Genomic DNA, 27,219 nt, shown 5'->3' on the forward strand with positions numbered 1-27,219 from the left:
TTCACTGTCAGATTCATCCAAATAAGATCCTTTTATAAGTGCTGTTCTGTCATTGAGAGGTTGGTGAGACAGCTAGCAAGAGAGAAGCGTACCTTATCTAATGTTGGGAACACACACCCCACCCCCACCCCCAATTCACAGTGCTGTTAAAATTTGGAATTTGGGATTTCTTTTCTCTCCACTCACCATTAGGAAAATTCTCCATATTCTTTTTTGACAAATGACATGTTGGGGAGATGCATCTCGCCATGTATATTCCCAAGCAGCTGGGTAATAACTGCATTATCTTCCCTTTGGTCATTTCAGGTAAACAGGAAATGACCTTGACATTGGTTTGTGAGAGAGAAGGGAAATATTCAAAATCAGGCATTGGTCACTTGAAATACAATGCATGCAAGTCATTTCAGTGGCTTTCCTTATTTTTATCAGTGGCAGCTACTGATAATGATAGTGATGCTTTACTAGTAATGTAATTTATCAAGTTCATTCATTTCTGACCTCTGCAATACTATTCCCCATTGTTCATTCTTTCTTTCTTACTGTCTCTACCTAATTAGTTTCAACTTTTTCATTGTGGGCAGCATTTCCTGAGTTACAATGTTGAACTGTAACTCCACAACTATTATTTTAATTGATACTGCTTTAATTGAATCTTTTTTCTGGATATTCATAAGGAATTAAACAGAACAGGGACACAGAGTATGGTTTTACAGCAGGTGACATACTTTATACAACTTCTTCCTCCCTTTATACATGCTATTGTCATAAGAACTGATATTCTTTTCCATCTGTTCAGCTCTAATTCGTCCCTATAGAGCATGCACATAGCTATGTGTACAGACCAAAAAATAACTATCTAAAGCTAAAGTAGGAAAAAGTAGTGGAAAACTGGAGCATGTGAGATGATCAAGGAGATCTATACTGCCAAGCTGTATCGTTTTGCACCAAAGTAATCAGATTGGGGTGGGGATGGAAAGAACATAATGATTTATCATTTAGACTTCTTGTGAAGGAAAATCTTCCAAGACATGAGGTTCAGGTGGAACAGAAACAAGCAGCACAAGTAATTTTAGTATTCATAAGGAGAAAAATTGAAAATATTTAGATAAAGATCTAGGCTTTGAAAATATGCAATTATTCAAATTTCACAGAGTATTCTCTTGTTTTGAGAGACTTTATTGTTTCTATGCTGGTAATTTGTGGGGGTTTTAGTATTATAATGAAAAGAGCAAAAATTGGAATACATAAAATTAAATAAGTGGGAAATGGTCTGATAGTTTAAGATTAGAATAAAATTAAGTATTGTGAAGACCAGTCTCAGTTGGTAAAATTAGGCTCTTCTACTGTTTCCCAATTTAGAGCTTAAATCTTTTCTATTATTCTGTTACTAAGCTTCCAATTAATCTAACTTAATTAACACTTGAACTAAAGTACAAAATTTTAGATGCATCACATGCTTTGAGATGAATGTTTTGACACGTATCATTGAAATTATATAGTCCTTTGATGTTGAAATCAGCATTTTTTCTTTGAAGGAATAATCCATACTTTTGTTGTCCTTTGCACTTGCAAATTTACTTTTTTGCTTTGGTTATAAACCAAGGTATGTTTTTATTGTTGATCTGCTGCCAAATAAGGCGAAGTTGAAAATATTTACTTTGTATGCAAAATGCTAATCTAGATTTTTAGAAAGATGTTCCAGTTGAAGTTGTCCTTTCTGCAGTTTTTTTTTCTTTCGCACCTTGTCTTCCTTACCAGCCTATAACACTCCTTAATCAGGCCTGTGTTCAGTTGGCAGATCTGGGGGAAAGCATCTCACCTGTTTGCCCTGTTTTTACTCTTCTGCAGGTGTTACCTTATGGTCACTGTTCTGAGTGGTCTTTCCCCTTAGAAAAGGTCATCAGCCCTCCTCTGATAAAACCTAACAGTCTTTCTTAAATAAAATACCCTGAGACAACAAATGAATAAAAGGAGGACAAAGAGGAAGGGGGCCAAAAGCAAAAATGTAGAAAAGAGAATTGGGGTGGGACACTAGCCATTGCTTACTTATCCCTGGAGGTATCCAAGAACTTGTAGAGAGAGCCCATAGACAGCAGAGCACTTGGATGGATGTAGGTCCCACCAGCATCAGAATCCACCTCAGGGGTGGAACTCCTGGAGTTGTGAATAACAAGCTTGAAAGCCTGTGAGTAAAAATGTCAGGAAGATTCTGGAGGGCCCTATCTCCTCATGAACTCCTCTGCCACAGAAAGTGCATAAATTTGGACACCCAGTCATCATGTCCATGTCCATTACTCCACAGAGGTTTTCCCAAATTATGCTTCTGGTGAGTTGTAGAAGTAGCTCAGGAATCAAGGTGTCCCCCAAGAGACAGTCTGCAGCGGTCCTTGGCGTGATGAGTTGACTTGTAATTACCTTAAACTCGTTAGGCTCTAATTTGATTAGCCAGCTTGACGGTTTGATGCCAGAGCTTAAAAAAAAAAAGAAAAGAAACGAAAGCCCCAAGATCCAGAATCTAAGAATCTGATTCCCACACAGTGGCATGTAGCATGTTACCTGGATCTTACAAGGTGTTGCCTTGTAAAATGCTTATCTGTGCTTACCTGTAACCCTAGCTTGAGTTTGAGGAAAGTCAGTTATTTATTTATTTACTGTTCTTTTCATCTCTGTGGCGAAAGTAGATGACATTAAATTTCTGTATATAATGAACTGATTCATATTGACCTAGATTTCTTTTTTATTATTATTTTTATATAAAAACATTATAATCCTATGTTTGTGCTATAATTTTAGAGCAGGAGCCAACTTGTAAGAAGAGGCTGCATTTATTTATATCACAATTTACCTCTTTCTGTAGGTGGGATTTATTTTGCTTTCTTTTCTTCCGTGATTATTTTTGAAAACAGTAAGTTGAAGTACAGTCTATCACCAAAACCTATTCATCTTCTGCTCTGGATTGAATACACCTTAGTATGTGATCGGTACTCTCCCCTCCCCTGCACCCCACAAAAACTTTACAAATTTTTCTTTCTCTGTCTTGTGATAAACCCAGTATGCTTCATTAATGTTGACTGGAAAGAGATGAATTGAAATTTCAGATCTTCAGAAGTCAGCTTGGATTTTTATCTGCCTATGACTACCTATTTACTTTCAGTAGTATTTCTGTGGAACTTTTTTACATTAATATTAAAGCTACTAAACAGTGGAGATTAACATTCAAAAGTTGTAAAAAAGATGAAACTAATCTTCTGTGAAATTAGGCCAAGGTCTGCATAGATATTGGGTTAACACATAAGGGAAAAGAATGCATTTTTAATTGTTTTCTTCCATATCTGGGGCCATTCTGGAAAAGCAGTGTTTTTATTCTATTTGACAAGATTAGGAAGATAGAAAAAGTAATTTGACTCATGGGTCAATTTTTATTAAACAGGATGTTATTGGGTGGCTATAGTGAATGATGGAGATAATTTAATATATGGCAAATCAACTTCCTGAATTACAGGTATCACTTAAGTACGGTCTAATAAATCATATGCAGAGTATATGTAGAGGGGTTATTTTAGTATCAGCAAATCAGTATTTTTCAAACCAAATTTGTAAATAAACGTACATGTCATGAGACAGTTGTGTTCTTCCCATTTTCTCAGCTGGTGGGTTTGTTTGGTGTTTTGTATGGGGGTTTTTGTTTTGTTTTTTGTTTGTTTGTTTTTGTAACCTTCATTGCTTTCATGTCCCTGATCTGTTTAGATTTATTGTCTTCTGTAAAATACCATCATTCGGGATTAGAAATTAGTACAGAGCAGTAATACTTCTGTAGCTGGGCAATATGATAGCAATGTTTCTGTTAAAACTGTTAAAATTTACATGGAATTTATATTTTATTGTGTGTACCAGAAACCTCACGTTTTTCTACTTTTAAGAGGGTCACTTTAGTATAAACATTCTTAAAAACAATGAACATTGGGAAACTTCATTTTTCTTGATATGGACAACTAACCACTTAGCTGATTTTAATAATTAATTGCTATTGTTTCTTATCTCTGTCCAAGCCCTATATTTGCTGTTGTGAATTAATTTTTTTTTTAAGTACAGGTGGTTTCTGCCCTAGTATATGTTTGCAATGTTGCCCATTGTATTGTGTAGTGCCATCTCACCTCTCTGGCTATAGAAAACAGTCTGGGAAGGACAGCATGGAGCTTTGTGTTGGCTTATTTATTTCCAATCTGTTCCTATATTCACTCCAAGGGGTTCACTGCTGTTGGATTTAAACTAACCCATTCACTGATTCTTAATTTCTGATATTATTGGCACAGAAGAATGTGCTTCATTAAAAATCTGACTGCTTTGAGTGCAAATCAGAGAACCAAGTGGCCTGATCAGTATTGATGATATCTTTCTTCATTATTTTTCTTTACTGTATGCTTCTGCTCGTATATATTTGGACTCAGCTGGCAACTCTAAACACCTTGCAAGAAAACACATGCTTATAAATATCTAGATTCAAGAGGTCAAGAAAGGTTTGATATCATTCAAACAATCAGTTTCTTATTTTCACTATTGCTTTTTGTGATTAAAAATTGACCTTTGGAATAATATCATATACTGAGATAACATTTTTTTTTACCAAAAAAATGGGAAGCTTGATGCTGGGCTTTGATTTTTTTGGTTTTGTTTTGGGTTTGGTTTTTTTTGTGTGTGTTTTTTGGGTAGGTTTGGTGGGGTTTTGGTGATTTTTGGTTTGTGTTTTTTTGTTGGTTTTGTTTTTTTTTTTCATGAAAGTGTGGTCTACTCTTTCATTCCCTTCTCTTCCTAACAGTGTAAAAAACTTGTATTTTAATGATTTATATAAGTGTAAATACGTGCAGTGTTAAATTGCTCTGTTACTTTTTTTTCACCAAAAACCTGGCTTCTGGCATTTTTTTCAGGTGTCCAAAGATCTTCCAGAGAAACAAAAAGAAATAGAGATTCTGCTAAAGGATTTCATTGAACTTGATCAACAACTAAATCAGGTGATATTGTGGGTAACACCTGTCAAGAACCAGCTGGAGCTTTATAACAAAGTGGGTCAGCCAGGAGCTTTTGATATTAAGGTAAATTGTGTTTGATTTTAAAAAAGCATTGGGATCAGTGGTCAAAATGTCAGTTGCATCATTAGCTGTATAGTTTGAATTAAAAATATAGGTTTGGAACAAAAGTGAGCAATAGTCCCCAGAAGTTCGAAATTCTATGAATTAAGGTAACTTTTATTGTTTTCCATTAAATGGTATCTAGTGATAGGGCAGTTTAGAACCAGTGGTTCCAAGGTGAAATATAAATATAATCTATTATTTTTGCTGTATCATATACATGAAACAATAGCAAAAAAGTTGATACATCAAATATTAATACAAAGTGAACTAAAATTCAGAATATCAGTCTTGGACCATTTAAGCTATTTCATTCAAGTTAATATTACTACATGGAAATCAGAATAGTTAGGGCCATATCATGATTCTCATATTGTAAGGAAAGGTATCTAACTGCACAGGGAACATTTCAGTAATCAATAAAACTGACTGTCTAGTAATTGTGAGCAAAATATTTGTAATCTGATCCTTGGTATGTATTTATTTAGGTCTAAAACATATGCCTGTATAAGGGTTGGGTGAGGCCAGAGAAATTAAGGATGAAAAATATTGTGTAGAATCAACTGGCCTGCTGGGTGTATACTTAGACCTTTTGGCATTGCATTTTGCCTGTGCATATATGAGCTTATCTTCACATAAACTGCAGAAATATTTAAAATACACTTGCTTATTGAAATCTGTGAAATTTCTTTGGTTTATAGTAGCTGAGCATCTTGTTCACCTAGCTAAAGATTAAACAGAAGACACTGAGTTTTGTATTGTTTTTGATGATTCAATTTTCAGTGAAAAAAGAAAAAAAATATTTAAATATTTTTTTGCCTTGCATGAAATGGAATAATACCTGATTCTGAAGATGCGTGGTTTTGCTGAGCATGTTTATTAAATCCACTTTAATTCATTTTCTTTTAAGGAACTGTTTTAATGCCAAAACACTTTTTATGTCATACAATCACATTATATAAAACGGTGAATCTCAAGTCCTGTTGCAGCCCTATAATTGACAGAATGAGTTCAACAATGACATTCATTCCCTTTTTAAAAGATAAAATTAGTATAGCTCTTTGCAAATGTCTGTATATATACTGAATGAGTGATGGAATTTTGCTTTCAAGAAAATTATCTATCCTTATTTCCTGTATTTTAACAAAAAGCTTTAGACAATTCATCCATTTTCTCTTATATTTTTACATTCTGTTTCCTTTATTTCTAGAATGATTCCACCATTAAAGCTTATGTAAAATAAAAGCAGAGCTAAATTGCTACAAATTGTAAGAGTATGGCTTTTCATACTGCCTGTTAAAGAAATGTTCTGCTTGGCTCTTTCAGTCCTCTTATGGTGATGTGACAGGAATATTTCTGAAAACCTGTTGAAAGAATAGTAAAAAATTAAAAAATAAAAAATCTGTAGTCCTGAAGTGGTGGGATGATATCATGTATATCTAGAGAGGAGGGGGAACAAGGAAGAGTTCCAAAGAAAGGCAGATAAATTTTCTCTCTGTGAAAGACCCTACTATGTTTCTTTCATGGATCAATTTAGATGACTTAGATTTAAAGCTTGACCAGTTTTGATTGCAGATGAAACAGCTAGTAGCTTATACTTTTGTAAGGGTTGTAAGCTTGTGAAGCATGCTAGCTTTTATCTGTATGTTATCTATCTGGATTTCCTTTAAAAGATGTAGGTTTATCAACTTAAAATGTCATTGACTGATGGTTTACCTGGCCTGTAATTTTCTTCAAGGAGAGAATCACTCACATTAGAGGCTCTATATTAAATATTTCTGAAGGCAAATGGGATTCTTACAGCTTTTTTAAGGTTACGAATAAGCATAGTGAGAGTTTTGAGACTGTTAATCATGAAAAAACACACAACAAAAATGAGTAGATACAATTCAGGAAAGCAGTCTGTAACAATGTTCAATTTTATACTCAACCTCAAGCGCATATTTTCAGACCCATGCTAACATGCTGTCCTACGTTGGGTCAAGCATGTGCATACACATGCTCTTGAATCATTGTTGACATGATCATGTTTATGTGTATTTTTAAATTATTATCCTGTATAGCTAATACTGCCTTTGAAAAAGTAAGGACATCTACATGATTACCTGTGGGATGTATTTAACAAAGTCTTTTGCTCTGGTGTTCCCAAATACTGTATAAATATTCAGCATTTGTTCTACCATCATTTTAATTCCTTCAGCAATATCCAGAGAACATTGAAGTATCTTCAACAGGATTTAATAACTCCTTTATTCAGAAACATGTGTGACTCTGATGATCATCGAGTAGAACGAAAAAGCTATTGTTAATATTCTTAGAAAAGAGATGGGATGAGAAATTTTACAAAGAATCTTTTTGGATATTCTAAAAACCTGTAAGGTATGAAGATGATGTTTTAAAATGACAACGAAACTTGTGAATATAGCACTTGAGTACAAAAGGCCAGGCTCATGTAAGTTCTCAGGAAAAACAGACTTTTTTGTTATAGGATTTGACATAAAAGCTTACAAATTTTAGTTTTCAGCTGGGACATGGTCTTTTATGAAATTTCTGTCAATGTCCTTCATACTATTACTATGCCCTCAAGGCAATGTTATTCTTCCTCTTCAGCTGTTAAGTCGTCTCCAATCTCTTTTGTTTTCTAAATTATTTATTTGGCAAAAGAGCTCTGAAACTAATGTGAGTGGCAAAGATTGGATACAAATTTAGAGTACTATAAGGATATTCACTTCTAAAAGCCACAAAATATTGAGTGTTAGAAATTTTCTGGCCTCAGAAGCAGGTGGAAATCAATTATGAAAAGAACAGATGGGGTGGTATAGGTAGGAGAGAAAGAGGTTGGGAATATGTGCATGTCTTAAATTAATGCATAGTGTGCCTTTTTAATAAGTTAGCAAACTTATATTAAAATAATACACCTGTTTTAGAGCAAGTTGCTTGCATTTTTACTTACCTGTAGCAAATTTCAGTTACAGAAATTTGTGGTAGCTGAAATTAAAACTAGATACACTAACCAAAGTGCATCTAAAACGCTAATTACAATTATTCTGACAGACATTTTCAAAATACAGTGATTTATTTCTTTCAAAACGGTAGTAACCTTTACTTTTGGCATGCGGCTATAATATGATAACCAACATCACAGTTTCCTCCATAAATCAAAGGATATAATAAATGTACGTCCTTATCAGATAATCTGATTTAACCTTTTAAATAACATTGATCTATATAATATATGTATAATAAATACATAGAGGAGAATATCTGTGAATTTCACTTGCACAATTCATACTGGTAACTTGCAAATTCTGTGAATTAATACTAATTTAAAAGTTCATATGTGTTTTCCACTTGTGCAAAAATGAACTATTAAAAATAGGTTAGAAGTCCCTTAAATTTACGCTTACTTAGAAGAAAGATGAAATAAAAACACCAGCAGTGTTAACCTTTAATGGCTGCACAAAAGCAATTCTATGCAAGTAGCAAAGGCGCAACCGAAGGAGAAATTATTACATATTGTTACAGAGAGCTTCACAAAACAGTAAGACTTTTAAGACCCATAATTGGGCTTGGTGACAGATAGAGAGATTAGAATTCCTCCTATAGCTCTTAAGACTATATTTATATTAGTAAATAAAAAGTGATCAGGACCATTTTTTGGCCTAGAGGTCAACTGATGGAGCACAGCTTACATCCTTTCAGCAGCACTCTTACCCCCCAAAGAAAACAGTTGCATCCAAACTGCCTGTTGCTGCATCTGTGGCTCATGCTAATCCCTGACCATGCCGGGGCACTGTCTTGGACAGTGCGGTTTGGCCTGTGCCTGAAGCAATGCTCCCAATTTAATGGTGTGGGCAGTCATGCTGAGCATATGCCCTCTCCCTGTTTAGTTGATTACTCCTGGCATCACGTAAAAATTCAGAGAAGGGTCAAACTAGTTATATGAAAGGGAGAGGGTCAGTGTCACTGGCATCGAAGATTTTCTGTGTCATTTGACTTAGTCATGCAGTCCCCTTCTGCTCTCAGATCATAGCTCTATGGATCTGCATGTCACCTTTCGGTGACCAAGGAGCATGCTGGGGCACCTAGTAGTCCTATGATCTCTGGAATGCTTTGTGTCATTTAAGGCTTTAGGCAACATCTTAACTTCTAAAGTATAGACATATTTCAGTTTAAAAAGCAGCAAAAATGTCAAGAAAAATGTTACCACTATGAAATAGTTGAAACAAAGCGTTTTAAAGTTTTTCAGTCCCAAAAAATATACTAGAAAATACATTCCCTGCTGAATCAAAAATTTTGTTTTCTTTCACCCCATTCTACTATCATAGCTCTATGCTTATTTTAAAGAATTACAGCATGGGTCAGGAAACCCTAATATATTTTAGGCCAGTATAATTTGTCTTCATAATTTTCTTTACCATAATTTAGAGACTGCAGTACCACAATTAGAATCCAAGCCTTCAATTAGGCACCATAATTTTTAGTGGTGGTTTCCAAAATCCCAAGTAGGCTTTAATAACTCACATATTTCTCACTTAATAAATAAGAGTAGAGAAGGGATTCCTTATTCCTAGGATTTTAAAAGCATCTGTAGCAGTATTTGCTTCACTCATGTTGTTAATCCTTAATTACAGTTTTCCTCTATAAACAGGCAAAGATTTTTACAAAATTAAAAAAAAAAAAACTATCCAAATAAATAACATCGAAATGCATATTTGCAAGCTACCAATTTAAAGTATTAGGCTAGATCTTAGTTCTTTTTAAGTGTTCAATATTTTTTTACCACATTGACATAATCTCTCATCTCAATAATAGCATAATACAGACTGGTCCTGTGAAACACTTATGCATATGCATGGGGAAGGTATGAAATCTACATCTATAAGAATTTCTTGACTCTGCTGCTACTTTTGAACACTGGAACACTTCCAAGTTTGCAAGATACCTTCAATGTAGCTTCTCATGCATCTAGAGTATATTTCATATTGTGTCTTTTACAACTCTATGGACTTTTCTAGTTTCCCAAGCTAACGGTATGACTTCTCTGTGCATTCACTCTTTGACCTGGAATTATTCTCATTCTGATTGCTATTTTGCATGATTTAGTATTCATACTTCACAAACTTAGTCAGATGAAATCATCATGAATTTCCAATTTTACTAAATGGTGCAAAGAAAATACTGCAAAAATTGTCTACTCTATACCATAGAAAAAAATTGAAATACTTAACAGTACAGCTTTGTTTACAGTATAACTTCTGCCAGCATCGGTGTCTAGGTTATTGGTGTTATAGCCATAGCCATCTGGATATGGCCACGTCAGGAAACACCTTCAGTGTAGACTTGTTGAAGTTCAGCTCTTACTATGTTCTTGGTTTTTACATGCTGGTCCTTTGTTTACCAGTACTTCTCTCAGGTACTAGTGACATGTGGCTAGAGTGAAGCCCATTTTCCTGGTCTTGCTTTCAGTTTGTGTTGAACGACTATTTTTCTTAGCAGTTTATTCTTTCCTTGTCAATAAAAATCCATGGCTAAAGATGTGCATTTCATAACTCTTGAGCATCCAGATTTAATGGTTTTTGCTGGTTGTGTTGCCACAGTCCTTAGTCACATAAGTAAACTCAAATCCTAGGAAGTGAGAGCTGCTTTTTAACTGTTAATGCAACTGTATCCTCTCAGTGCAAAACTGGAGTCCTGGAGGATAACATGGATGATATGAGATACTGTCTCTCAGTGAGTGAATTTTGACATAAGGAAGTTTTATTTAACCTTTTCAGATCTGTCTGGATCCTGATCCAAACAGCACTAGCTTAACTTCTGTCTTGCTTTTGGGCTCTCTGAGAGTAGCCTTGCTTCTCGCAAGCCTGTGGCAGTTTCACAGTATTTTGAGATATATTTCCCATAGTGCTTTGGCAGTTCTTTGGGCTAGAAATGTATGGGGAGGGGTATATCAATCTCTCAGCAGCAGATACTACAGTAACAGCAGAGCAAGCTGTGTAGCAGTTACTGATGTGCGGACACGCACAAACTTCTAATAGGATGGTCTCCACTTTCCTCTTTAACATCACTCACAAACATTCTGCCAAGTATGCTTTTTGTCATAAATATTAATATAAACAAGAGCTCCTAAAACAAGCCCTCATATACTGTTGGAATATTAAAATTTTATGTGAAAGACCTGTTATACAGAAACAGTTACAGCTATTGCATGATATATGGCAACCCTGCAGCTGACTACCAGACAACTATTTGTCATCTATCAGAGATGTGCATAGAATTAGTGTAGTTGGTTCAATATAAGGTCAGAAGATACTGCTCTGATCCATCTAGTCAGACCTGCTCTATAAAGTAATCCTTTCAGTTTTCTGAATTATTTCCTGCTTGAACTGCAGCACACCTTTCTCAAAAACAAACAAACCAAAACAAGACTGGTTTCTAATTTCAAGGTATGGACAGTTATCCACATCTTGTGTTAAATTACTTCAACAGTTGAGTTAAAAACCTGCACATTTTTCCTAGGCTGAGTTTGTTTAGCTTCATCTTTCTGTCACTGCTTTGTTTGCCAAACTAGAGAGAGCTCCAATAATACTGCGTTAATAGACAGTAATCAAGTTTTCTCCTAAACTCTGTTTGTTAACCAACAGCACTGTTGTTCTAATTCAGGCAAGAAAGCAAATACAGAGTATCTAATTAGTATAAGTTCAAAAAGCAATTATTGTTGTAGTCAAAGCAATTATTTTTGTGGTCCTGATAATAATGTGGTTATCTTTAATCACAAGTTTATTTTGGCTAAGTCAGCTAATCAGAGTCTAAGTAGGTGGCAAATGTTGCTATAATGGAAGGTATAGTTGCTTCTGCATTGCCTCCTCAATGGAATATTTAAGGACATACATGAGCACTTTGAAATGTATTTATTCTGATCCAGCCATCCAAATTTAATATACTTAAACCTTTTAGGGATACGTTATTCTGAACATGTGGATATAGGCCTATATTTTACACTTTGAAACAGCTTTGCCTATAGCATCAACAGTCTGTGGAGCTCCAAAATTATGGCTAAAGGAAGTTGTGCAAGTACTGACCTTTATTTCCTCCTACTGACTGTTCTGCTGAGATTTGTTTACTCCACCTGCAAGAAAAAGAATAAGGAGAATCTTGGAAGGGATTGTAACGAGTGATGTTTCACTAGTTATTTGGAAGCTTGAGAATGTACCTTCAGAAAGTCTAACCAACTTTTTATCTTGGTTTCTCTCAATTTTCTTTTCCTGTAATTATTTATTTCCTCGTAGTCTTGTTTAATCCCACTTCTATGTGTGATAGGACCCCAAGTCATTGAGAATTTTGATTAGATATTTCCAGACCTTTTGCTTACAGGAAGAACCCCAGAAGGCTTCAAAGAACTGTCAGATTCGGAAGTCGGGTTGCAGTCTAACAGAAGTAGAATAATAGGGCTTTCTTAAATATTTGAAAATCAAAATGACTGGATAAGACAGACCAGAAGTAAAAGCTTTCCTATCACAACCTACTTCAACTGTGACTAAGATAAAATTAACATTCTGCAATCTGTTACAGTCAGATTGCACTTTTTAAATGTAGTCCATGTAGCATTTGTGGGTTGCTAAGGCTTTAGAAAAATACTTTAGATGGGAGTTAAAGGTGGGTTTTTTACAGTCAAAAAAAGACCCACTTATATCCAATATGTACATGTGTATACACACATAGTAAGGAAGTTTCATTGTGTTATGACATAGTCAACAAGAAGTCATTAGCTAAAATAATTTTTAGAAACCCAAATATGTGAAGAATGGAAAGTATATTGTCTAGTAAGGTAGAGAGAAAAAAAGCTTACAAATAAGCTAGTACTAATACGTTTTTAGTTGTGGCTGGTTTTTAGCTGTTACTACAGGTTATTTGCTTTGGTATTTAGTATTTAGTGTTTGGTATTGGAAAACTGTGGGCCAGTCAAGCATTCTAAGTCTTCTGAAAAATGTTTACAGATTTCTTCCATGCCAATTCTTTTTTTTCTTTGCTCTCCAGAAGAGCAGTCTAGAGAAATCCGTCTTAGTTAACCAGGAAAAGAAGTAGCTAGTACTTTCAATAGCTTTTATTACTAATAACAATCTTCAGTTAGTGACATTTTCAAGTAAAAGTCCATCCACAGAAAACATTCTAAGTTTCTGAGACAATGGAATCTTATGTAGTGAATTGCTACTTCAAAGACAAAATTTTTGCAGAGGAGAAATGCTGCATAATGAATTGAACAGTAACTTTTTAGTGGGTAAAACAATCCCTGGAAAATACTCAAATCTTGCCAACAGTTTGTCCTTTAATTCTGAGTTTTGACTAGCGGTAGTCCAGAAAACAAAGAATGTGAGAAAAACTAGAGTCAACTTTTTGAACTTAATAAGTATGATGGTCTTTTGGGTTTTTTTAACCAGGTAGCTTTGCTGAGATTGTGAAGTTAATATGTCATTTTTATAGAATTTAAATAAGTAAAAAATAATGATTTTACAAAGAAACAGTGTATAGAATTAAAGATCATTTTAATTATGGGTTTTCTAGTTGTCCTTAGAGAAAATAAGTAGTACCACGTTAGGTTTACGTTGTTTATGCTTCATGTATGATAAGCTACCCTGTATTCATAACTCCAAGTAAACAAGTAATTAGCACTGCATATAACAAATATCCATCTACTGAAATACTTTTCAAAGCTTATTACTTAACTCAGTAGCCTTGTTTATAATTGAAAATACCACTAACTCATTAAAGATTACCACTAACTCATTGTAGATTACAATCTACAAAATTGTGTCAGTTTTAACATAGCATGAGTAGTGCCAAACTGATGTCAGAAACACGTAGAAAACAAAGCAAATATCAAATGTATATGGGTTTGTAGAATATTTTTTTACTACCTATATATTTCATGACAAGAATTTTTCTCTTTTAATCCTTCTTACTTTTTCTTATGCATAAATTCCACATAAGCAGTCTCTTTCCTAAACATTCGCTTGCTGGTCGTCCTTCAAATTGAAAAAAATGTGGTGACAAAATCTTAACCAGTATTGGTAGGAACACTTTGAATCTGTTGTCAAAAACAGTAGTGTAGTATCTTGTGAGTGCTGGGCACTGCTTGTTTAAGTACCATTAAGGTATTTGTAGTTCTGTAATTGGAGTGTGGTTTTGCAATATGTGACCACAAAGTGAAATCTCTAGCTGTGGTGTGCCAGATCATTACCACCAGTACATACGGCTTTGAGCAATGGTTCAGAAACCCATATAGATGTACAAGCAAATTGCATAAAAGAAAAATGGGCTAGAAAGGTTGCTTATAAATAGAACCTAAAAATGAAAATATGTTTACAGCCTAGTAACCTGAAAATACAAAATAGCATTTGTTAAGAAAATTGTAAGTAAACGCACCAGTGTAACTTTTGTATTTTAACACCCAACAAAGTAATCTTGGAAATAATTTAATGCATGTTAGCTCTGATTCTCACACGGTAACTTTAGTGTAACAAAAATCACTTTTGTGAGAGAATACTTAAAAGTTACCCACTCATATTGCGCAAAAATAATTAGGAAAACATTGTGTATCCCAACTTGCTTTTCTCAGTCTCCTATGAAAACTGCTTGAATACTGGATTTTTTAAAAGATCCCAGGCTATCTCCTCCCAAGTGAATTTTAGGTTGAAAGTATTTCTATGTGAACTGAATTTAAGTAAATTTTTAAAAGGAAATGCTAAAATGTATAACTTGCAGTATTTTGAAAAACAAACTCTAAAAAACCAAGGTATTTTAACCTTTTATTTAAATGTTTGTCCAAAGAGCAGATATAGATAATTTCAAAATAGAGTTATCTGTTCATCCAAGGAATTAATATGGAGTTAAAACCAGCATTTCTAGAAGTAGAACTCAATGTTAGGTAGAAGGCTGACATTTCATTTTCAATCATTGTCTTTTCGAATTTGCCGGATTTTCCATTTTGTGCACATATATATTATTCTGAGATTTATTATCTTTTTGTCATAATCCTGTGAAAACAAAGTCTCCTTACTAGAGGTGAGGAGCTAAAGATAGTAGAGAGCTTCAGGACAAATGCCTTTGGCCTGCTCTGGGTCTCTGGAAAGTTACAGATTCACTGGCTTTATGTGCAAGACCTTGATAGCAATTGGCCAGACAGATGGTGAGTGTCTGGTAAAAATGGTATCTCTTTTCTGAATTTCACCCCTTGAATTTTTCAGTGGGGAAATGTGTTCTGCACTGTGGCTAACACTGTCTGTTAAGCATACAGGTCTTGTGATTGTAGTTCCATGGCTAAGGTTTTGTTAAAGTCTGAATTTTAAGTGCTGTTTCACCTTCTGAGTTACCTGTTATATTCTCAAAATCTGCACTTAGTTTTTGTTTATAGAATTAATCTTCTTAAATTAATCAAAGAATCCATTAACTACTTTGAGTCAAAGTGTATGTAAACCAGCATTTTTTCTCCTTTTCCTTTTTTTTTTTTTAAACTATATCAAATGTAAGAGGTGCATAGAAAAAATACTTATTAGTAAATGAAAATACAGTTATTCACCCAACCTTATTCCATATTCCTCTGTATTTTTCTGGCTGAACATGCTGCACAGTGCAGTAAATGGATACATTGAGCTAACAGTGCTTAGTTTTTTTTTCTTTTGCATTTCTGGATTATATTTTAAGAATATACATATTACCACTGTACAAATTTATGTAGGGTTTATTTGCATTTAATACTTTACTTCCACAAATTCTTTGCCATTGAAATGATTTACTCTTTGGGATCAAATGGCCTGGGATGCTGCGTTTGATTCCAGTTCCCCTGCTGTAAAAGGAGGAACTGGAGATGCTCTATTCCAACCTGAACAGACAACCCTATCCTACCTGTTCTATAAATGTCTGATGATGATGCTCCTTACCTCTTCAGGAGAGCTCAGGATGTGTGAGATGGAAGGAAGGATATGAGGAGAGGCCACGGGGGAGAGAAGGGAGGTAGTAGTGGCTGCTACTCCACCTCCTAAAAGCTTTAGGAGTCAGCATACCTCCTCCAGTCGTAGGAAGAGGTTAAAGCTGCTGTTCCTGGGAATTCCTCCAGGTCTTTGTCTCAGCACTGCCATTTCCCCTGGAAGATGATTTTCCAGGGGGATTGTGACAGATATAGGTGACTACAGATGATGAGGACATGGAGGGGATGAACAGAAATCTGAGTCCCTACACTTTAAGGAGTGGATGGAAAAATGGTGCTCCAGATAGGGAATGAGTTGACAAAATGCAGAAATTCCTTTTTCCGCTTCTAGCTCACTGAAATTCTGCTGACCCTTCAAAATCATCTTCTCCAGACAATATTAAAAACCACTTCATGCTTTCCAGACACCTTGCCTCCAAATCCTCTTGCAATCTCACTGGTCCTTTCTCCCTGCTTAATAAGTTTCCCAATCCCCTTTACTCCTTCCTTACCTTCTGAGTCATCACTTGTGCCTCCTGTATTCCTCTATACTTGAGTCCTCTTTTCCAAGGTTTACACAACCTTGATTTCTACCTATACTGCTGAAGAAGCTTCAAACTGTCTCTGGGTGTAGTACTTACACCTGTTTACTGTCCATGGTGGTCACTTGCCATATATTTAAAATAGCTATATTGTGTTCATTTTTGGCAGATAAAAATAGGCTATCCTTAAAAAAATAAATAACTCTTCATTCTTAAAATAACTTGTATTTGGATCTTGTCCTTGATAAGCTTTGAATGACAGTAGGAAAGCTGTCAACTCTTGTCAATCACTCCATTATATACTTGACAGCCTCCAGTTAGAACATAAGAGAAGAGCATGGCTGAGGTGTAGCAAACCTAACTGTAGACAAATAAAAGAAAATTCACCCACATGAGAGACTGAAAGCACCAACTAGACATTGCTGAATTTTTCCTTCCATCAGCCTTCATTTGTCAGTTTCTGCTTGACAAACTAGGCCAGATAAGGCAGATTTTAACTCTTTATTGATCCTTTTACCTTTTAATTTTGCTACCATCCTTTTAAATAAGTAGGTTTTTTATATGCAATAAAAGGCAATATAGTTCATCCATGTAAGCACATAAGGAATATGTACCCCAGAGATTTATCTCACTATGTTTTGACATCTGTGTCTGATTTGGCAAAAGGTTGAACTGTCAAAACTTCTGATGATGAAACATTGTTTGATTATTTAAACTATTCCTATTTTCAATGCATTATTAAGATCTGCAGTAAATGTCAATTTAATCAACTCATACAACTTAGAGCTTGATATTCTGTGCATAAATCAATTATCATTCTTTCCAGAAATCTTTTTATGGGACTTTGAGGAGCAACTTGCTCAATGTTTTCCTTGTGAGCTTTGAGCATTTAGATTTTAAACAGTCTGTATCCAAACCTCTTCTAAAAAAATCTGTTCCAAGTGCAAGAATATTAAATGGTATTAGATGCAAATGGATTGTGAAAATGTGGCAAACTTTCCCAATGAGTAATCCTTGTAAATTTTTTAATCTCTAACAGACTTTGCAGACTTAAGGATGGATTGCAAAATGTATCTGTATCCCAGTGTCTCAGGAGAGGAAAGATTTTTTTAAAGGTGATCAAGTATTTGATGTGTGGTAGTATTTTTCTATGAAATAATAGATAACTAGTAAATCAGGATGTGATTTCATTCTTGAAAGCATAAGCTGTTTAGAAGTGTGGGTGAATTGCTTGGAAGTTGGTGAGGTTGTACCACGGCTTTGTCTTTTGGCTTCCTCCTTGTGCTATTAATAACAGCTCAGGCACTGTCCAGAGTCTCAGAGAAAAGTGTGGTTAATATAAACAAGCAAATAAATATAGGGGAAAACTTACAGAAATTACATAGCAGTCAATACCAAAACTATAGCTTGCTTCAATGTAGCTAGGTATACAGAGAGAGGATATTTTCTCTTCAGAAAATATAGTTTTCTAACATTCTCACTGTTTGTGTTCTTTTTCATGTGCTCCTTTCTTAATAGAAAACTTTTTCTCTTCAAAACACAATTCTTGAAAGCTCTTGGACATTATTCTTCTTGATAATAGTGCATTATTTATTGAACAGTAACTACTCTTCTCTAAGATTAGATATTTTTCTCTACTGATCACATACAATTTAAAGTACTGGAATCTGAAAAAGAGCCCATGCAAATGTCTGCTTATATCTGCACAAGGAAGGACCTATGAGCTTTGGTTTAATTTGCTTTGAATTGATTGCTACGTAGTAAATTTTAGAGGCAGGGAATGTATATCTTCTCAGGTGTTTATACGTTGGTAACTATATGACTTTTTGGTACCTGATGGGTATTTGAATAAGTTTGATTTGATTTATATTAATTTCATTGATATTTGAGTAAAAATTGATTTATATTTTATTGATTATTTGAGTAAAAATAAAAACATACGCCTAAAAGTATCTTAGCTTCTTCTCACACTAAAGTTAGTGATAATGTGGAAAACACATAATCCTGTTGCAGATTTCATGCTAAATTTCCAAGTAAATGTAGCCTGAGATATCTGGCATAGTGTAAAGCTTAACCCTTGTGAGATACTCTTGTAAAGAGAGTCAACCTGTTGGATATGAAAAATTCTGCAGTGAAAGATGATTATTGGCAGGTGGGAATTATTTTTAAACCGTTATCATGGGTTAATCTTGGTAGGCAGCTCAGCCCCCCACAGCTGCTCACTCATCCCCGCTGCAGTGGGATGGGGGAGAGAATCAGAAGGGCAAAAGCGAGAAACTCATGGATTGGGATACAGTTTAATAGCGAAAGCAAAAGCCACACAAAGCAAAGCAAGGAATTCATTCCCTGCTTCCCATGGGCAGGCAGGTGCTCAGCCATCCCTAGGAAATCAGGGCTCCATCACACATAACGGTGGCTTGGGAAGACAAACGCCATCATTCCAAATGTCCCCCAGCTTTATACGCTGAGCATGATGTCATAGGGTGTGGGATATCCCTTTGGCCAGTTTGGGTCAGCTGTCCTGGCTGTGCCCCCTCCCAACTTCTTGTGTGCCCCCAGCCCCCTCGCTGGTGGGGTGGGGTGAGGAGCAGAAAAGGCCTTGACTCTGTGTAAGCCTTGCTCAGCAATAGCTAAAACATCCCTGTGTTATCAACACTGCTTCCAGCACAAACCCAAAACATAGCCCCCTATGGGCTGCTGTGAACAAAATCAACTTCATCTCAGTAATACCCAGTACCTCCACGTAAATCTGTGCTGTGGCTATTGTTTAATGCTGGGCATGATTGAGTGCATTTGCTTACTAGTTGTTTTAATTCCTTAGTTTGTAATTAGGATTTTCTTCATTCAGAATGAAATTAATGGGTGAGATTTTAAAAATAGAAACTTCTGATAACATACTTGCTCATGGAAATTTAAAAAAAGAAAAAAAAAAAAAAAAAGAGTGCCACCACCCAGAGTGTGGTTATAACTTAGCCGTTCACAGTTGCAAACCAGGCAGTTGGAAATAAGCAAACTGCGTATTTTTCAAACAATAAGAACGTAAATTCCGTTTACTGAAATCTACCCCTGCTTCTGCTGCTAAAGTAACATACTGGAGCAGTAATATATGCCACTGTAACTATTGGAAGACAAACTGCAGAAATATATCCTCATGAATATTCCTTGTAAGTGATGTATTAAAGACTAATACCAGAAGATGGGCTTGTCTGAAAACATGTTACAATCAACAAACCAATGTTAGAACAGTAATAGGTTTTGATTTTTATTTTTTTCTAATTTCCTTTTGTAGCCAGAAACTCCTCTGAAAATAAACCTTCATTTACTAAACTTGAAAACAGGAGGAAAATTTGCATATAAGCCCCGACCTATGAGAGAGAAGAATAAGCAACCAAGAATTAGATGGTAAAATAAATAAATGCCTCCCTCAGAGTTAAATGATTTTTAATTCGGTTTATTGAATAGAACTGTCATCATCTGTGCAATGAGAGAGAAGAAATTCTGATTTCTTTCTTTCCTGTTTGCAAGAAGAAATAAGCAATTTTTAAGACTCAGTACTTTTATAATTATCACCAAATTTCACTTGCCAGCCTCTAAAGCTGCTATACTTCAGTATCTAAAAGAGCACATAACTAAGAGAGAGCTTGTAAAATTATTGGGACTTCCCTTATTTTCTTGCAAGAATTTCTTGTTGTGCTTTTGTGCCAAATTTCCTTCTTCTGTGTCAGTTCTCCTGGTTTGTTATTATCTCTTTTATATTATGTACTGAAACTAAGACAGAATCTGCAGTCTAGGTGGAATAGGAGCAGCTGTTTCATCCTGTGTCCTGTCCAGCCTCAAAATAAAATATCCTGAATCATATCCAATCTCAAAGAAGTCTTGTTACTGGGCCTTTTCACAGTCCAACTGGATGATTAACTGTGCTTTATCAGTATATGACCACCGTAGCCAAATTCTTTTCATATGCCATATCTGCAGGTCATGTCTTTACAGCTAATAATTTCATCTATCTTCAGTACCTCCAGGAAATTTCCTTTTCAGGACAGACAGCTGCAGTGGATAGATACTGATTTCTCTGTGTGGGGAAAAAATTACTATATTTCATCTCCTCTAGATGTACAGAGGAAGCTCACAAATTTCTGATAGCCAACAGGAAAAATTTGCTTTGGAAAAAACATCCTTTCACTCTGCAAAGTGGTGGGGATTGCTATTTCGTGCACTTCGTTTGCATGGCTTGAATTTTGGGACCTTCTTAGTTCCGCTTCATTGTGGAGGATTTTTTTTTTTTCTTTTCTTTCCTTCCCTTTTTACAGTACCAGGAATAAGAGATATTGCAGGGAGTGGAATGATGAAAAACACCACCAGGTCTTAATAGACACAACGTCTGCATATTTTACAAACTGCACAAAAGCTGCACTCATAGGTGTAGAAAGTAGTTATGAACTCTATAATTGAATTGTTGCATTTCTAGAAGGAAGAGGTCCTACATGTAGTGCTCTTTTCCGTGAAATAATTGTTTCTCCTCTAAATTATCTCAAAAATAGTTCACGTAGGTCAAGAGCTACAGTTGTATCATTTTTCCAGTCTCTCATTAAAATCAGATGACTGTCTTTTGCACGCCTTAAAAAGCTGGATGAATCTCACAATATTCTTTTCCCCATTAAGATAGCTTCTAACACTGCCTGGGGATTGTACTTTGGGTCACACGCATTTAAAAGAACAGTGGTTTAAGGTAATGGGGGAAAGAATGGTTATTTTATTTACTCATTAAAATGGCATTTTTAGAGGCAGGTGCATAAAATTACTTGTCTGCTAGTTACAGAATAGTGATAAAGCAGTTTTACACTAAGCTGCTACCTAGGCCACTAATGGAATGGTCTTTAAATTGAATTACTTGGAGGCTGGTTTTTTGGTTTTTTTTTTTTTTCATAAAACCCTAAGACAAGAAGGTGAATTTAAATTCTGTAACAGATGTTCACAGAGCATTTTCTTTATAGAGAGAGATAAATAATATATTCAGGAAGTTATCAAACCTTTTCATCTGTTATGTAGAAAAGAACAAGCTTGTCTCTCTCTCCTTGAAGTTTATCAAGATTGAAGTCTTTATTCAGGAAGTCTCAATGCTGGCAACTGCATTTTTCCCCTGGTGGATTAGGTCCCACTTCAGTATGGTCACAGAACTGTTAATAGTGTGTCCTGGATATATTCTAATAATATTATATAAATATCTAAAGTGAATACTGAGAATGTCATTGACTGTACTGTCTAACCTAACATCAAGATCCAACGCTCACTGTGGTGTAGCTGAACTTTGATATATTTTAATTGTCGCCCCTGACCATTCTTCTTTGTGGGGCCAATGGGCACAAACTGAAACATAAGAGGTTTCAGCTGAATATGAGGAAGAATTTCTTTATTTTGAGGGTGACAGAGCACTGGAACAGGCTGCCCAGGGAGGTTGTGGAGTCTTCTTCTCTGGAGATATTCAAAGCCTGTCTGGACGATGTCCTGTGCAACCTGCTTTAGATGAACCTGCTTTAGCAGGAGGGTTGGACTAGATGATCTCTGGAGGTCCCTTCCAACCCTTGCCATTCTGTGATTCTGTGTGTGGTTTAGCTTGTTAGTCTGCCCCATGGACAGAAATGTGCGGAGCTGAGTAAAAAAAAAAAAAAAAAAAAAAGGAGATCTCTTATTTAGAACCAGAATTCTTGAAGATGGGAAAATATTTATGTTTCCTATCCACTTGCCTTCCTTTACTTGAGAAGAAAAAATTAAGCACTCAGAACCTCACCATTTATTTATAGCTTTTTCCCTAAAATATCTGGGAATAATAATGTGAAAGACAGGTGTGAATATTTCAGTGAACCTTGCTGGAGCTTCTCATATGTATGAATAAGAAAATCCAGCTCAGATAATTCTGGTTACAGGTTACTCTCCTTCATCTAAAAGACAAGAAAAACATAGTTAAATGTAATTATCTATTATCAAGTCAAATATATGAGGATTTATATCTGATTATTTTGAAAAAGTCTTTTTGAAATTAAAAGCCTCCAAATTATTTTAGATTTTAGGTTTAGTATAATTGCTTGTTAAACATCACTGCCTTGTCTTGATCAGTAAAGTGAAGGGAAATTTCTTACTGCTTCTGTTTTGCTGTGAATAAATTATCTACTTTATTTTTAATTGAATGTACCATCTTGATGAAAAGAGGTCAGGACTTTTAAAAAAACTCACTATATTACTTTCAAAGTTATCTTTTTTATTTAGAAGTTGTAATTAAGTTTCCATTTTTGTATTGCACTTCACCACGAAGACACAGGTTTAATCATTCAGAGCTTCTCCTACTGTCCCTGTAGAAAATGTCCTACAGATATAATCTCATTGGGAAATAGATCCCCAAATTTTTACCAGTGTTACCAGAGAAGGTGAACCAGTGCTTGTGATTCTTAATATAGACCAATACACAGTCTGAAATGCTGCAGATACTTTTATAGATAATTGTCTGGGCCTCCTAGTATATGTGCAGCATATGTCAAACAGCCTGTCTGTGTCTGCTAGGACAGTTACCATCTCTTGAAATAACATATGCCAAGCCATCAAACTTTCTCTTCCATTGGCATACACACCAGAGGTTTAGTCAATATATTGGTTTCAGCTAGGGAGTATGAATTTTCTAAGTTCTGAGCTATATCAACAGGCTTTCATAGTCCAGATGGGGCTGTAGACAAGTCCCTTGTTGAACCGACACGTTTGAAATGCAGAAGCCAACATGGCTTATTCAGCAGTAGGCTTCCATCAGTACAAATGCACCATTTTAACACCACCGAAAACTCATAGATGGTATGTCATGGAAAAAAGGTGGCCTCTGTTTGATTCTTCTTGTTTATACATGTTTGAGAAACAGCAGTTTCCAATTATGATATATTTTAATTTGCCATATGTGTGAAAAGTTTAATTAGCATATTCATCACCCAGCCTAGAAGTAGCATTACAATTCCTTTCACAGGCAATTCATAAATTGCCAGAGACAGTGCTGCGTCCTCCACAGCAAGCAATGCCAGTATGGCAGAGTCGTCAGTGATCTCGAGTCCGGACTTTTAAAAAGTTATGGCTTTGGTATTCTCTAAAAACTGACGGACATGAGCATGGACAACTCCTGTTAGCTTTAGTAGTAGCCTGGCCCACGTGATCAAGAGCAGGTGTCTGGCCCTGCTCTGGGGGTATGCTGTTCTCCTGGATCTTGCACAGGCTAGATAATAACTGCAGTCTTTTTGTTGCAAGTGAACCACTGGAGGCCATGTTACGGTCATTACCTTTTTGTTCTCTTTGGGAACTGAATGATGGAGCAGTATCCTGAAACTGCTCTCTTGTCTGTCGACCCATATTAATAGGGTGTCACCTAGCAAAAGGATTTGAAATTGCTGGAAACTGGATCACTGGGCAGAATTTGTCAAGGGGCTATCCCATCAGGCAGAGAACTGGGCAAAGAGCTCCCTCAAAGTTACTGCATCCATTTAGTGTCAGGCGTGCTTTTATTTAAAATCATTTTATGATGTTTTCAAATGATGTTGGATTTAATGTGCAACAATCAAAAAGCAGTTACTGCTCTACCAAATAAGATATTTGTTAATTTCAGCAGTGTCCAAATGAATGACAAGATATTGAGAACCTCTTTTTCCCCTGGACTCTTATCTCTATTCTTATTTCCACATAAATCTCAAATGAAACATCATGCTATATTGGATAGACTTGCACAAAGCGTTTTGGTTTAGGTCAAGGCCATTGATTTTGCAAGATCAGACTACACAAGGGTAGTTCATGTAACTCCAGAAAACTGTAGAGCAGAAGGAATTGGTGATTTAACAGCTACATACATTATGTTTCCATTACCTGACTGGAAAATTATACCTGTATTCTACCCATAAAGAACAAATACCTCTTGGATCCATAAAGCATAGCTTTTCAAATGTTTATATCATACGTAGAAATGGGATATCTTAGTTTTTATGTGTTGTGCATACTAGTATTAGCATAAAACAATGATAATGAAAAGGATCGTTAAATGTTTTCTTCCTTTCTGCGGCATGTGGAGTCACGTGGTACCGTCAGTCATTAATTTTTCTTTTTTTCTTTTTCTCTTAATTTTAAAAGGGAAATGAGCCTGTTTATATGTGTGCATATGGTAAACCATGATTCAAATTTCAATATAGAAGGTGGAGTACAAATAAATACTGAGCAGCCAAATTTTGTTACAGCTGTAGGACTTGAGTAGTAACTCCTGTTATGAATAGTCTTTTTAATTAATTTGGAGTGACTTTCCTAGACAGGTTCTTCTAGGTCTGAATTTTCAATTCTTGGTGGTGGACCTTGACGGTTATTGTTAATGACTGTTATAACAAACCTAGTTGGATCAAATACATGACAAAGCTTTGGATTTCCTCGTGAAAGAGCTTCTGCTCTTCCTCATGTCTAGAAAATGTTAAGGGGAAGTGGTGAAGATGACCTGGGAGGGACGAGTAAGTGCTTGGGTTTGTTCCACCCTTGCTACAGCTTCTGGGGCCCAGCAGTGCCAGCAGCTCCAGCAGCCAGGCCCATTGGAGGGCTCACCTTGAGGGGCTTCAGGGCAGGGCCCGGCAGCCTGGGCCCATCCCACCATCTTCCAGGAGCAGGGCAGCCAGGAGGCAGCGGGGCAGCCCCAGTCCTAGCCATCGGGCATCTCCCTGGGGACGGGCCAAGACTTGGCTGGGACATGGGCCCGTGGGTGGGCCTGGCTCAGCAGGGTCCATGGCTGGGCAGCCTGAGCTGTGAGGAGATGGAGACCAGCCCTGCTGTGGCGTTGCTGGGGCAGGAGCTGACAGGCCTGGGGGGCTGACCTGGGGTCTGGGCTGTGGGCAGCGGCTGTCAGGGCTGGTGGTGCCCTCAGGGCCTGGGCCTGTGTTAGGTGCCCTCCTAAAGCACATTTTCCCTGCTGGTTACAGCCCAAAAGCAACCAGTTTGTGTGCTCCCAGGCCAGCCCATGGTGGAAACCAGCACTCAGGGAGTGGGGAAGACTGAGAGATCCATTTCAAAGGCACATCTGCGCTGCAGGTTAAACCAGCCAGTATAGGTGTACCCATAGTGTTCTTGACATCTTGGACTGCAGGGAGTGGTAACATGTTTTTCCTGGTACAGAATTTTTTATGATATTTGATGCTGTTGTAAAATAACATAAGTATTTGAGACGACTAGAATAACACAACACAAAATATTGGCAAAATGCTGTGGATGGCTTGGTAAAAAAACAAAAAACAAAAAACCCCTAAACCAAACAAACATTGAAATGCCTATTTTTCATCAAGATAGGCAGAAAAATACCTTCTTCATTAACAGTCATTGATGATTATTTTTCATTTATATGGCGTGCAGGGAAAGTAGAAAGCTAACTTAGTACTCTAACAGCAAAAAAATAGGACTTTAATGAGGGTTTGGTCAACAGGTTAATAATCTCCCACCCCCCAATATCTGAGTTTTGCTGTGTGTTGCTTTTCAGTGCTCATTCTCTATGAATCCTTACAGTTATATGTCATTGATATCGAAATGTATAAAAAAGCAATTAAATGCAAACATGTTTTAAATATAATTGCAAGAAATCAGACAAGCTTTAATTCACTTCATTGGTATTGATAAACAATGTTTGAAAATAAGAATGGGAGTTGATAGTGAATTTATCAACACTCTTTATTTTGACTCATTGCCCATAAAGTTTCGCAAGTAAAATTTCAGGCAGCAGTGTAGACCTGTTTTCTATGTTGAGATGAAACAAAGGAGAAAAATTGCCCCTTTCCAAGACTTAAAATGACATAGATTTCAACAAGTTTATTGCAGAGTGAAGAATAGCAGATTTCCGCCAATGAAATGATGTGTCAGATCAGATAGTGACAAGCCTGGCACGCAATCTTGTCTGCTGTCACACTAATGATAACTGAGATTGTGGACAGAGAATCAAGTTGGAGAGTCAGTGGATAGTCTGCAATATTGGTTAGGACAGGGTAAACAAGCTATAAAATAGGTGGGAGAAGAGTGGAGAGAGGAAAACAAAACCAAACCAACCAGTTAATTTAATATCTCAGATAACTCTGGGGTTTTGGGGGTGGGTGGGTTTAGCGTATATTATTTGAAAAATGAAAACAATATGAATCTTCGAACTCCAGGTGTAATTTAAATTTTCTTTTACACTTTTCAGTGATTTTTTTTTTTTTTTAGTTATCTACATGTAGTGCTTCCCCCATTATTTATATGGCCAATGCCTGATGAAATGAAGCTGCTCTATGTTGGGGAGGGTTTCTTGGAGTTGCCTTATATTAGCACATGAATTACACCTTTCCAGATTAAAAAAGAAAATTGCTAAAGAACATGCTGTTGCTAATTCATTAGGGTGTCATTGCTACTGGTAGGTGTCTCCCTGTACCTTTAGGAACTGTCACTGCTACTGTGCTTTTGGTTTTAATTCATTAGTATAAATGCTTTGGTAGATAAGTACTAGTTTACTACTAGTAATAGTAGTTTTCTATTAATATTTTTAATCACCCTAAATTCAGTATCATTGCTGCAT

At 36.0% G+C, this 27,219-nt stretch overlaps 1 protein-coding gene across 1 annotated transcript in view; it reads left to right on the forward strand.

The window, feature by feature from the left end:
- The window catches only part of DMD (dystrophin), a 1,215,125-nt gene that overhangs the window by 807,447 nt on the left and 380,459 nt on the right, over positions 1–27,219 (forward strand). Inside the window, 1 exon segment of the mRNA XM_035901725.1 lies at positions 4,926–5,090. Within this exon segment, the coding sequence (XP_035757618.1) occupies positions 4,926–5,090 (165 nt within the window).

The sequence above is a fragment of the Egretta garzetta genome, unplaced genomic scaffold (assembly GCF_000687185.1).
Source record: "Egretta garzetta isolate BGI_Z169 unplaced genomic scaffold, ASM68718v1 scaffold70, whole genome shotgun sequence".
NCBI lineage: Eukaryota > Metazoa > Chordata > Aves > Pelecaniformes > Ardeidae > Egretta > Egretta garzetta.